The sequence below is a fragment of the Seriola dumerili genome, unplaced genomic scaffold (assembly GCF_002260705.1).
Source record: "Seriola dumerili isolate Sdu_G_001 unplaced genomic scaffold, Sdu_1.0 BDQW01000052.1, whole genome shotgun sequence".
Classification (NCBI taxonomy): Eukaryota; Metazoa; Chordata; class Actinopteri; order Carangiformes; family Carangidae; genus Seriola; species Seriola dumerili.
Window position 1 is genome coordinate 7,734,509 of NW_019174307.1, and position 13,254 is coordinate 7,747,762.

The 13,254-nt window shown below is 39.5% G+C and overlaps 1 protein-coding gene across 1 annotated transcript; it reads right to left on the reverse strand.

Annotated features, from left to right (window-relative positions):
- Nucleotides 1-213: 213 nt before the first annotated feature.
- Nucleotides 214-11,619, reverse strand: chmp2b (charged multivesicular body protein 2B). The gene is made up of 6 exons (XM_022740651.1): nt 11,436-11,619; nt 8,413-8,504; nt 5,623-5,817; nt 3,796-3,898; nt 3,295-3,401; nt 214-2,043 (listed from the first exon to the last, which is right to left on the reverse strand). The coding sequence occupies exons 1-6, from the start codon at nt 11,467-11,469 to the stop codon at nt 1,930-1,932; spliced, it is 645 nt and encodes a 214-aa protein (XP_022596372.1). The 5' UTR covers nt 11,470-11,619; the 3' UTR covers nt 214-1,929.
- Nucleotides 11,620-13,254: the final 1,635 nt, after the last annotated feature.

Below are 13,254 nucleotides of genomic sequence, written 5' to 3' on the forward strand. Positions count from 1 at the left end.
ATATCACAGCTAATACTTTTAGCTGCAGTTCATAAGGAAATGACTGCAAATCAATGGGTGTCTGGAATGGATGGATAAAATATACTGTATATGAAAATCACAAAATACACAGCATGAATGGAAAACGGTCTGCAAGAATGTTAAGTGTACATAATTTATAGTTGAGCTTGCGAAAATACTGGCATGGTGCTTTAAAGGGAGAGGCTCAGAAAACTGTACAATCACCACATCGTACCTGAAGAAACTTTATTCCTTATAAAAGCCATAAACCCTTTACACAGTCACTTTACAATGACATGGAAGAAAACAAAGATGAGTATACATATTGTACACCTTTTAAAAAGGGGGAACTTCCAAATGGAACAGCACTCAATGTCAAAATCTGTTTCCGCTCAAATTATCACAAGAGAGTGTTAGAAGGTAAAGGTAAGAATGATTTACAAACAAAATATGAATTGTGAATTGAGCATGTCAGATACATGCATGAAAATTTGAAAAAAAATTATTTTAGCAATGGGAATCAGTGTGGAAACAAACGGCTGGAGAAAGATAAAGACTACATTAATATGAGCAGATGCCTGTTGCTCTCATAAAGCCTGAAGCTGGCTGACATTAACAAATCACTGTATAGAGAAATCCGCTTCGGCTCTGAACAAGAGAAAACGTCTCTTAGATCACAGTGTCATTTTAGCAAACACATCCATCATTTTCTCGCAGTGGTGTAGTGTGTGTGTGTGTGTGTGTGTGTGTCTATTTGTTGTTGAGGCAGCTTAAAACCACAAATGACAGTAACTGCACAGCAGCTGAAAGAGAAGAGGGACTGCAGGACCAGTGCCATCCTACAATCACTGTGTAAATCCCAAGTCCAAAATAAAATACAATACAATCAGATAGCAAGCAACAACCAAGAAGCCAAAAAAACAAACTCATTTGATTACTCAGTAGTATCAAACAATCGATTCCAAACTCTTTGATATGCTAGTTTTTCATTAGTCCTAATTTGTGTTTGGTGAAGTTTAGTCTATACAGCGTTGGAGCTTCCGCAGTGCTAATTAGATACCAGGCAGTTTGCACTCAGATCAATCTGTCTCATCATCTCATGCAAGTAAAGTAAAGGCCTTAACCTCGCCCAACGGCATCAATGTCAGTTACACATTTCACATGCATATGTCTGTCTTCACTACCAAGATTTTAAAAACATGATAATTAATGATCTACTCGACCAGTTTGCTTGCTTTGTGTGGTGACAGTTATCAACTGGGTAATGATGCATTTTCTTCCTTTCACTTGCACGGTAAAGTAACTGAGTCCTATCTCTGGTACTCTGTTGATGACAAAGGAATCAATTAACAGCATTTTACCCATAATAACAGAAAACTTGCCCAGGAGATGTTTTCATGAGAGAGAAAGTAAATCTGATGGGTCTTAAATGAACAAATGGTAACAAAGATAGCAGGCAAACAGTGTGAGTAGGAGAAATACAAGTTCCATCTGTTAACTGACAACCATTAAGCTCTTTTTAATTACCGTGTACCATCCATTGTCAGTCAATGTAGCCCTTATAAAGACGGAGATGGGTGGTGAACAACAGTGTAGGTGGTTCCTCAGGTCAAGCATCTATTATTGGTCCACCTTCAGGCTATGGCCACTCTGATGTCATAATAAATATTATTTTCGCATAAATAGATCAGATGTTCTGTGTTAATGATCTGCACCTGTCGAAGAATGTGAGAATATGTTTGTGTTAATGTACATCTTAATGTCAGGTGTGGGTGTGTGTGTGTGTGTGTGTGTGTGTGTGTGTGTGTGTGTGTGTGTTGGTGTACACCCTTTGTTACACCTGTAGAATTTGAACCATAGCAGAGTCTGTATAAATCAGTATTAATGTTGCACTTGTTCTTAATGTGAACATTAATACAAAGATGGCGATTAGTCCACTCCCAGTGCTCGGAGCTGTCTCTCGATCTCGTCGTCAGAGATGGTGGCTTGTTTGGAGGAGGCAGCGCCGGGGACGCTCTTTCCTGCAGCTGGAGCTCTAACCATCTGGAAAACGCACATGGACAGAAAAATCCCATTAGCAAGCACACTCAACTCAAACTTAACACAAAGCTGGGTACTTGTAAGATTGCCTGCTGTGCACAGCTGTGTACTGCCAATCCAAAGCCAAATCTAAAGGACCTGGTCAGATTGATCATAATTACTGTCAATTATATTGGAAAACTCTTAGTTTAACTCCATGTAACAATTCATACTACATAAATAATGTGTAATGTCCCTTCAAATAACTATAAACAACCCAACCTTTAACGCAAGTGGGTGACAGTTAAATAAACTTTTTTTTATTATCACCATTATCTTCCTTTGCTAGAAAAAACAGGGTTAACGCTTAACATTTCAGCTTTCTTTAATCTATTCTTTAAAAAGGTTTGTTGGTTAATAGTTTATAGTCAGATATTTTCTGTGCAGCAACAATCTGGCACTTACCACTAAAGGGTATAGTCAAATTCGAACCATTGTAAATGACTTTTGGGTTTGCTGAAAAACTGTAGCTATTTCTCTGTTTGTTGTTTTGACTCTTAAAAACATGATACACTGAAGGATAATTCCAAAAAAAACACATGGTTGCTTATTTGCTTATGTTAGTCTCTTCCAAACTACCATAGTTTATGAGTCTTGTAACTTCCTTTCAGCTTCAGGGTTGGTTGAGAAAGCCTTTATTGTTTTGCTTTTCTAAGAAAGTGCATGATACAATATCTGCTCAGTTTTTTATTGTGTTTTAGCAGGAAATAATTACCATCCCTAAACACAAAAACAGTTTTTATGAAAGCTGACTGTTTGTTCTCTCCAGCTGCTTGCTCATTTATTGGACAATTTGTGGGTTTGTGTGCTGTGTTTTGAGAGGTAATAACTCATGGAGCCCCCCAGGGGGAGCCACACACACAGCAGATGGTCAGCCTGGCAGTTACACACACTACAGCGCTAGAAGAGCTGAAGGCTAGCCCCACCACGTGGCAGCTGGAATACATTTTAACAGTCAAGTAAAAGATGTGGAGTGCTTATTGTTCAGTTCATGTTGCTGGGGGGGATGTGCACCTCATTTTACATCTGAAAAGTATGTGGTAAAACCTTATGTCTTAACTTCTATGTTACTGTTTCTCCAATTTTTACCTGAATCGTTATTACACTTTTTAACTTCAAAAAGCATTTTCTAACAGTCATTAGTGTAAAGGTATGTAGGGGTAGTGTCGCTGTCTCTCTTTGTCTCTCTCTCTCCCTCTCTTTTTAATTTCTTACCTTTCCTGAGATCTCAATGCCGATTTCATCCAGAACCTGGTTGACAATGTCCTGGGATTCTTCCTCATCCCCAGACTCATCAAAGATCTCATCCAAAGTGTCATTGACTGGACGGAGAGTGAGGCAGGGAGGGAAGAGATAAGGACAGATGAGTCAATGAAGTACAAGTCAAACACATAGATTTTCAGTCACAGTCTGGATTTTAGGGTGAGGCGGCTTTTAGCAATCTTTTTAAAATGCTATTTTACATTCAAATTAGTAAATATATGTATTTATGGATGATTGTGTGTTGGCATTTATACTTGAAATTTATAAAAAACATTCTATATATGTACTGTATGTCAAAATCATATTTCTATGTTTCTCTTTCCCTCATCACAACAGATTGTAACACATGTCACTGCTCGCACCCTTCACACATATCCCAACAATCTGGTTTTGGCAAGCTTGTAAATACCAGAGCTCCTTCTGTGTAAGTGTGTGTGTATCATGCGTCCTTACTCATGTCCTCTGTCATGCCCATCTTCATGTTCTCCTTCTGGAAGTCCTGCATGGTCTTCAGGGTCTTCTGAGGATCCATCTTTTTATTCACTGCTTGCATTGTCTGTTGACAAAAGAAGGTGAGAGAATTAATCTGAAGGTTTTTAGCTGCTGCTTAGGAGACACGACACATTGTAAGAACTGCTCCTGAGCAAAGAAACAACAAGGGGTGTTGCAAATAAGCACAACGTCACATCGTGCTGGAATTTGTAGGACCTGTGTTCTTACACAGTCGAGGAGGGTGAAACAATGGGTGCAAAAAATTAACCTGAGCTAAATTTAAAGTTTGACTCATATGGTCTTCATATAGACAACTTTTATTCTTGCAAAAATACTCAAGTTAAATGACCTTTTATACAGGAGTGGCAGTTTTGGAAAAAGCAAAGTCGACATGATTTCCACACTTATTAGAAATCGGTGTCCCAAGAAAATATTAGCTTAAGTTGCTCTACATTTACTACCTCATTTGGATATTACGAATACTAAAACAACACAGCACAGACTAACTCACAAATTATGCATCTCCTTCCTTCCTGTGAAAGATCAGCACAAAGGCGGCCTACTTTCACAGCTGAGCCACACACATCTGAGAACATACTGTATACCCCGTCTGTGCTTGACTGTAGTTGACATACTGCTCCACATCATATTAACCCTTGGCTTTCAACATTGTGGGTGGAGAGTGATGCATTTTCCACTGAAAAAGCCGAATGGAAGCTGCAACTTTTTTTTTCCTAGGAAAAATATGCTCGTCTGTGTATGAACAAGTTTTGCAAATATAAATATAAAATATAAAACAATTAACACATTTTCTCTCACACGAACACACCCACCTCATCACACTCCATTTAACTGAAGCCTAATTATATTTGACCTGCCTGTGTTTGCTAAGTCTGTATAGTACATCGCTCCTGGCCAATAACTACCTTTCACACTTCATTAATAACGATGCTACAAGACTCAGTTTTAGACGTGAACAGATCCCAACATTAATACTTTAATAACAACACTAAAATATTGATACGAGCAAACACTGAAACTAGTTCATGTTCAAAACAGAAACACACCTAACTTGTGAAGTGAATACAGTGGATATTCAATGTATAGTGGTTATTTAAGTATTCAAGGGATAGTTTGGGTTATTTGAGGTGGGGTCGTGTGAAGTACACATAGTCAGTGTCTTTACCTGCAGGAGATTTGAGTCAGCACGCTCCCAGTTTGGAGAAGCAGCCAGGAGTTCCAGCACAGACGCTGAGCAATGTGCTGCTGTGGACGGGGCCAGGCGCTAAAAATGAGCGCTGTACAGTGCGCTGTTTGGATGCGCTCATATGTAGGAATACGGGAGTTCAACGGTGGACAAAACATATTTTTGTGACTGCGGCACATCACATCGCTCAGCTTCTGTGCCAGTGCTCCATCCACCAGGAGTGCGCCAGTCCAAATCTACTGCAGGTAAATACACTGACTATGTATAAGTACCTCACACAACTCAAGGTCAAATAACCCGAACTATACCTTTAATATAAGCGTGGGCAAACCTATGTAACAAAGGAATTCATCTGGAATTCATCCATCTGTAAGGTCGGCACAGTTTTCTTAAAAAAATAAAAAAAAGGCCGTTTTGGTCTGATACATGCTTTTCACAATGAGTTGTCCTTGTATACACATATTAATAAGTAGTATTTCTTTCTTGTTGTTCACAGTGCAGCATTTTCTTCTTACAAACTGATGCATACTTCCATTTTATAACCTGACCTCAGACCAGTTGAACTGTGCCTTGGATTTTACCTTGGCTGTGGTGGACATGGCACCGGCCATCTTCATTTGGGAGTTCATGACCTTTGTCTGCGTAGACATGGAGGTGACCTTAGAGCTGACGGCGTATGTCCGGTTTTTCTGCTTCCTCAGCTGGACCAACTGCTTGGCGAGGATCTTACATGCCTCGCGGTTACCACTCTTTGCCATTTTCTTGATCTCTGCCTCCTGGAGAGGGAAAGATTAGGATGTGAGCACTAGGTACACTTCCCTGACACTTAGAGGACTTACATGGTTTGTTTGCATTTTTCCCACTTAACACTAACAATGTACATTTTAGTAAAAATAGCAAATTTAGCAAATGAGTGTGAGTATACACAAAATATTAATGAAAATTGTAAGAACTGAGTCCATTTTCGACATAACAGAGAGGTATGGTGTGACAGAAAAGAAAGCAGGGAGAGAAGCCACTAATTGAGCCAAATTCTAATCAAATATAACTTAATCTGGAAGAAATCCACTGAAGCTATTGAGAGTGCTTGAGTCTCCTGGTTTTATGGGTAAGTACGTCATCTACATTTCATGTAGACATAATGTTCCTGTGCATAAGAATATAAATAAAGAACAAAGGACACTTTTCATGTAGTTTAAAATGTGTTTTTGTCCACTCAACATCAATAAGTATATCTTCTTCTTACACACCTTACATTAGAAATACACCACAGACACAGACACACACACACACACACACACACACACACACACACACACACACACACACACACACACACACACAAATGAGTATACACATACTATGTATTGATAAACAAACATCCACAATAAACCCGAGAGACCAATGTGTTTGCAAATATAGACAATATTAAACACAGTCGTCCGGATCAAATGTTACTCACTGGCAAATACATGCTTTTAGCTTTGGTAAACATCAGAATACACTGATGCCCACAAGGATGCTGTCTGTGGGCATGAATGTGTGTGAACATCCCAAGAGAAAAGAGTGGAGCTGCAGGTTACAGTAAGCTAGCCAGGCATCTTAGCACTGGTACGTTCAACAGCTCCACCATGCCTTGTTTATTTCTAGCGTGTGCGTTGAAAGCATCCTCTTCAGGAAATAACAATCAATTATTAATGCTTGATAGTGCAGAAGCAATAAACATTCTGGCTCCCTCTCTCTTACACACACACACACACACACACACACACACACACACACACACACACACACACACACACACACACACACACACACACACAGAGAGAGAGAATAGGTGCATTTGTCTAAGTCTGTATTCGCCTGCTTGTGAGGAATAAAAAAAATCGAATTAATGCCAAGGAGAAAAAAAATTGAGCTGTGTGAGGGGAAAAAAGGGACAAAGTGACAATAATAATGTCAACTGCATTGTCATCTGAAAAACTATGAATGCATCAACAGGGAAAAGACAGAGACGAGAGCAGTGGGACTGTTGCTGATGTGAAGCTTATAATGCCTTATTTACTGCTCTGTCAGAAAAGGAGGGAGGAGGAGGAGTGGGGTGATGGATAAAGACTGCTCTCCTATGAAACAATGCAGCAAACAACTGGGTGGCTGTTGGGCTTTGCCCATGTATTAACAACAAAATGCTGAAGATTTCTGGCGTTTTTTCAATGGATTTTTGTTTCAGCAAGCAAAAATTCAAACCACTGAATATTGTGCTCCAAATTTGACCTAAAATCACTTTAACATCTGAGGTAAATAAAAACGATATCTTCATTGACCATAGCTACTGAAACATGTTAAATAAATAGAAAGAATAGAAAGAACAGAAAAAGTATGTTACTGTAAAGCAACATCAAGTCCAACTGTGATTAATAAAACATATGTAATGGAAACCTTCATGCATTGTGAAAAAACCTAACTTTTTAATGCCTTACATTCAAATTTAATAAAGGGCATTAATTCTTTTACTCAGCTGGAAGAGAACTTATGCACGTCCTAATTTCCTGAATGTGGACCTTCATGACAGGTCTGTTTCTTTTCTCTTTTCCATTCTCTTTCTAATTTATTGGAAAATGAACAATTTCACTTTAAAAGTACTTGGATCTTTGGGTGATAATCTCTGCTCCATGCCATTGTTACACAGCGTACACATGTGAATGTGCAAGTGTGTGCATACACTCACTGACAGCGTGCATGGTGGGGGGCAACAGACAGTCATGATTGTGCTAAACTGCAAATATAGGTCATTTCCATTTCTCAACGAAAGTATCTTTTATTAAGAACATGTAACAAAGCTTTAAAAAAACTAGACTAATTAGTGTTAGCATTAATGAGGAAAAAAATGTGGTTCCCCAGGGAGGTAATTATGTCCTGTATGATATTTACTTAATACAACAGAGGGGAGACGACACAGCTGGTTTCTTTCATCTTTCAGAGGGGAAATGTGTGCGTCTGCGAATATAGCTTTATCGTGTAACAATGTTCGTGTGTGTATGTAAGACAGAGAGGTCTCACTTGCCCGAAGCAAAGCCACCATACCAGATCTATCTTGTCTATTCGTTTAGACCCATTAGCCAATCAGGTTCAATCCCAGATTGTAGGAAATGGATGTAGAGTGTCTCTATTGGGAGCGCAGGGGGTCTTAATAAAGCATTGATGCAATATGCAGAAATCTATGGAAGATGCCTTGCGTAAGGATATTTTGTTCCCAAAACACAGTGTCTGCATGGGCGTGTATGTGTGTGTGTGTGTGTGTGTGTGTGTGTGTGTGTGTGTGTGTGTGTGTGTGTGTGTGTGTGTGTGTGAGTGTGAGTGTGTGGTCCCACCATTTGTTTCTCTTGTTTCTCCAGCGCTGCTCTGTCCCTGGTGATTTGTCTCTGAGTGCCACGCAACTCTTTAGACTGTTCCTTGATTATGTCTTTGGAGAGAGAGAGAGACAGTAAGCAGAAAAGATCGGTTAATACGTTGTAAGATATGAAACATCTGTACACCCATCAACATTTTTCTCAATACCAAAATGCAAATACACACCCTCTGACCTGATGAATAAACTTTTTTTTTTAGTTTTTTCTTTGTGTACATGTTTCACATCACTTGTATTTTGACAGAAAGGCAGTCGAACTGAAACACTTTGGCTTTGTCAAAATCCCCCCTTTAACCCATGCCCTCAGTTTGTAGGGAAATAACAAAGACAATTCCAGTCTTAAAATCTGGCATCACTCATGACTTGCATACCCGACATAATCAGGAGCTGACAGCTGAACAGAGAGCAAATATAAAGACCAGCAGGAAGAATGTGGAGTACCATCACTTTTTCTTCTACAATGTGGTTTAAAAGCAAACCACGGTCTACAGTTTCTTATTTTTTCAGGTATTTTCAGTGTGCTACATGTGCAGTGGTGAAATATGGACAACTGAAGATGGGAAGGTTTTCAGTTTGGATGTCACTACATTTCTTGTCAATGCAGTTAGAAAGGGCAGGGTCTAGGTCAGCTGCATGGAAGAAATCTAAAACATTTATTCAGTGCTTCAACAGTGAACATGTTTGAGTGTGCGCCCACATGCGCACAAAATACCAGAGTAATCAGCAGCACATTGAGAACGCACTCTGACACTGGCAACTGTAAAAGTGCCCGGACAGCTCGCACCAATAATGAGTCAGCTCTGACCCGCCCACAGACAAAGTGGTGTCATGTGAGATAATGTATGACCCTGAAGTCACTCATTCATTCATGGCTTCTGAGAGAGGGACAATCCAAGTAATCTGTGTCTCACACACACATACACACCTTTAGGACAATGAGACATAAAACAAAAATACATTTGCAGGTATCCCCTTTTTAACACTTGATTTTAGTCTGGACACTGACTATAGAAAAAATACAACAGATTCAGACTGGATGCCTCTGAATGTTCTAATATACAGTATCTTTTAGCCCTTTAACAAGCATTAAATAAAGTGACAATACAGAGTAAATACATACAGAAATAAATTAATGGCCAGTAAAGTCACTTTTATGTATATAGTTCAAAATAACAAATATCAAATTTATAATCTGCACTGCACCACATGCACCACACTCTATCCTTTGACCCTCATTTGCAATAATAAAAAAATCCCTCAAAACAAAACCCTTAAACTGGGGAAAAAGGAAGAAACCTCAGAAAGAACAACAGAGGAGGGGTCCCTCTTCCATTTCAGACAGACATACAATAGATGTGTACAGAATTGCACAACAACTTATTCTGGTTCTTTAGGAAGACGTGCAGAGTTAACATTATATTGGGGAAATGAATGAATAAATAAATAAATAAATAAATAAGGCACTGAAGAAAACATTTTAAAACAATTAATTATAGGGAATATTCCATTTTGGAAAAAAGTGAACAAAAAATGTCAAAAAATACTTATTCTTTCTGAAAAGTTCAGCAATCATGAACTTGGTCAAGACACGTCAGAGCGTTGGACCACTTGTGAGAAGCACACATGTATACGTATAAGGTGACGTGCCGCCAACGTCTCAAAGTGGGAGGGATATCATCCTACAAATATGTGTGATCTCGCCGACCCCCCTTCTTCATCCGCCAAGTACCCAGAAACCACTTCAACCAACTAACTCATGGCAACGGCGAAAAAAAAAAACTATGTCCGTGGAGCGAGAGATGAGTGAAATTAAGGGAGGATGGGGGACTGCGAAATGTCACAGCTGTGGAGACTTGAAAGAGGCTTGGCATGGAGGTGGAGGTAACACAGCGCAGTAAGTACAGTGTGCAGATGATCGGCATGGGTGAAACTGTGATGACAATGATGGGAGGAGTAGGTAGGCGGTGCTGTGAAAAGATTCGCGTTTACCAACAGATCCTATTGTTAAACATGCAGACAATATACTTTGATATTTTTATGGAATTCTCCACACAAATAAGTTGAGGTGAGGCCGAGAAGAGGTGAAATTAAGTCTGCCCTCCCTCTGGAAATCCAGCCCTAAAGTGAATATAATCAGTGATTGTAATAGAATAATTGATTCAATTCATTACATTTGATAAAAGAGAGGCTGAGGGCTTTTCATCATGACCTTGTGAGCATGATTACCTCGCCTCGGGAAAAATACTGAAATGTTTAAACTGAAAGGCTTTTCAGAATTTTGACACCTGTCCATTGCAGACTAAAATGAACATATCCAGGATGACAGCCTCAGCCTTCCCCTAACATTACACAATTTTATCACACCATTTGTGATTAAACTGTGGCTAATTCTTTCACAGCACAACAATGCAGTCGCTTTAGAGTCTAAGTGTAAGGCAAAACTTAATGTTTAATTAATGTCTTCCTGAGAAACACAACGTGAGGAACCTACTGGATTAATCTGAATAAATATAAAGCAATGATACGAAAGTTAAAATAGATGTTAGATCTGCTAATATATATTTGGCGTGACATATTTAACGTTTTTGTCATAGATATTAGGAGTGGGGTGAATGTTTCCCATTTCTACTCAGTCACTGGAAAACAATATCTTTACCTTAGCTCTAGAGTAGCAAAAAAACAAACAAACAAAACAAAACAGGAAGACACCTTCTTCCTATTAGAACCTATCGTTAATACACAGCTAACAATTACAGTTCCAGCAGCAATATTGTTGTTCAGAGTTACACTGTAATCCAACCATATACAACAGGAGCAGTTTCCCCTGAGCTACATTAAGTCTGATTTCAGACTTCGGCCAACAGTGTGACTTGACTCAGACCCAGAACAGGTTGAACGGGTTTATTGTGGAAAGCTAATTTAAGATGGAACAACACAGCCAGGCTAAAAACAAGTTAGCTAGCTTTTTACACAGAACAAACTTACCATCGACAGTCTTCTTCTTGAAAAGGGACGCCATGTCGCTGGTTTGTATCAACTTAAATACCAAATACAAATCCTGTATTGATATACTGTGTTATTACTAACGTTAAAACTGCCGTTTAACCGTCAGACCGGGGCGGTGGGTCAGTTTAGCAGCCTCGGTTTCCTGGTTCACTTTTCTGTTGTCGGAGTTCCTCCCTCAGCTGACTGACTCAACGGCTCCGCGTGACGTCACGGCGGGACTCTCATGCTGCCTTCACTTGTACCTCGTAAAATACCCAATAATTATCAGAAAGCTGTTGACCAATGTGGACCATGTGAGCACTGTTGCATCTACGTTCTATTCGGGCAAGTCTTAGGAATGTGGGTGTGGAGGAATAGCACCCGAATGCCAACGTCTATTTTTGTACCCAGATATCTATGGAGTACAGTACTTGTAAGTGTAACCATGGATAGCCGGACAATAGTAACTCTATTGTCATTGCCATTGCATGGTCAGTACCTGCTTGAAATGTGTCCATACAGTTAATGTTATGATAAACACAGTCCTATTATGTATCGTGGCCTATGGTTATGATATTTAAAATCCAATGGTGGCTGTTCTGGTGATCCATCATATGAAAAAAATAATATAATGCAGGCATTAGCAAATAAAGTAGTGACAAGCACAGATATATCGCTATAGAAGCTATAACAAAATAGTATACTGCAACTTAATCTGTTTAAATGAAATTGTATTGAGATTTGAGTCTATTGTTTTAGGTTATTGGTGTCCATTGAATATAGACTTGCAGTATTTCATACAGTCCTTGAAGGCAGCACAAAGGCAGAAAAACTGTTGAGAAAATGTTCATTGGAAACAAAGAAATGTCTTGTTTCTGTTTAATGATAAGGTTAGGCAAGCAAATGAAGTCATGTTGACATGTGTGGGTCACTTATCATTTGTAGTCTGTATGAATTTTACTTTTCACATTTACATGATGTTTAATCCATCTGATGTTTAATTGGTTTCCCTTCCTTTTAGTTGTTCAAGTGGGATTTTTACATGTTGTGTGCCTGTGTGCATGCAAGAAGTGTATGCATCTAAGCATGTTATCAGTATGTACACTAATCATAGCACACAAATATGTGAAATATCATGTGGAAACAATCCACAGTGGGTAATACTGTCTATAAAATCACCCCCATGGCTTCTCAAAGTATCATAAATTCGGTTCTCAATTTAATTCCTTGCCTCTTTATCTCCAGAAGAGAGGACTTCCTTACACTGCAGCATGTATTCATATATTCGTATTGCTTTATTTCATATTAATGCTGAGAGCAACTTTATGTGGGGTGATGGGACTCTTGAACCATAACCAACTCAATTTGGTGCATGTGTGTGTCTGTTCCAAAGGAGGTGGTGGGAGGTAGCAGAGAGGGTGTAAGGTGGGAGGGAGGGTCTCAGCCCAGAAATAGTGAGAGATGCCAAGTTATGGCTGGAGCAGAGGAGAGAGGGGTGACTTTGAGGAGGAGGAGAGGAGGATGGGTAGCCCTTAGCACTTTTCTCCTTCCTCCAAGGAGGTGTGTGTGTGCAAGCGTGTGCACAGACACTCGCTGGTATGCATCGGCATGTCGTCCTGAGGCGTTGTTCTTGTTAAGGTTATTAGGGAAGATGTTTGACGCTAATCAGTGGAGGACTACAGGGACACCCAGTAAACGGCCTCATCATCAGAGTGCCCCAGTGGTGATAAATCTAGCCCCAAGCACCCAGAGGGCCTGTAGGTACCAAGCCTGTATCTGTCTGGTTTTGCTGTTACATCGTAACAGCATGTAAATCAAT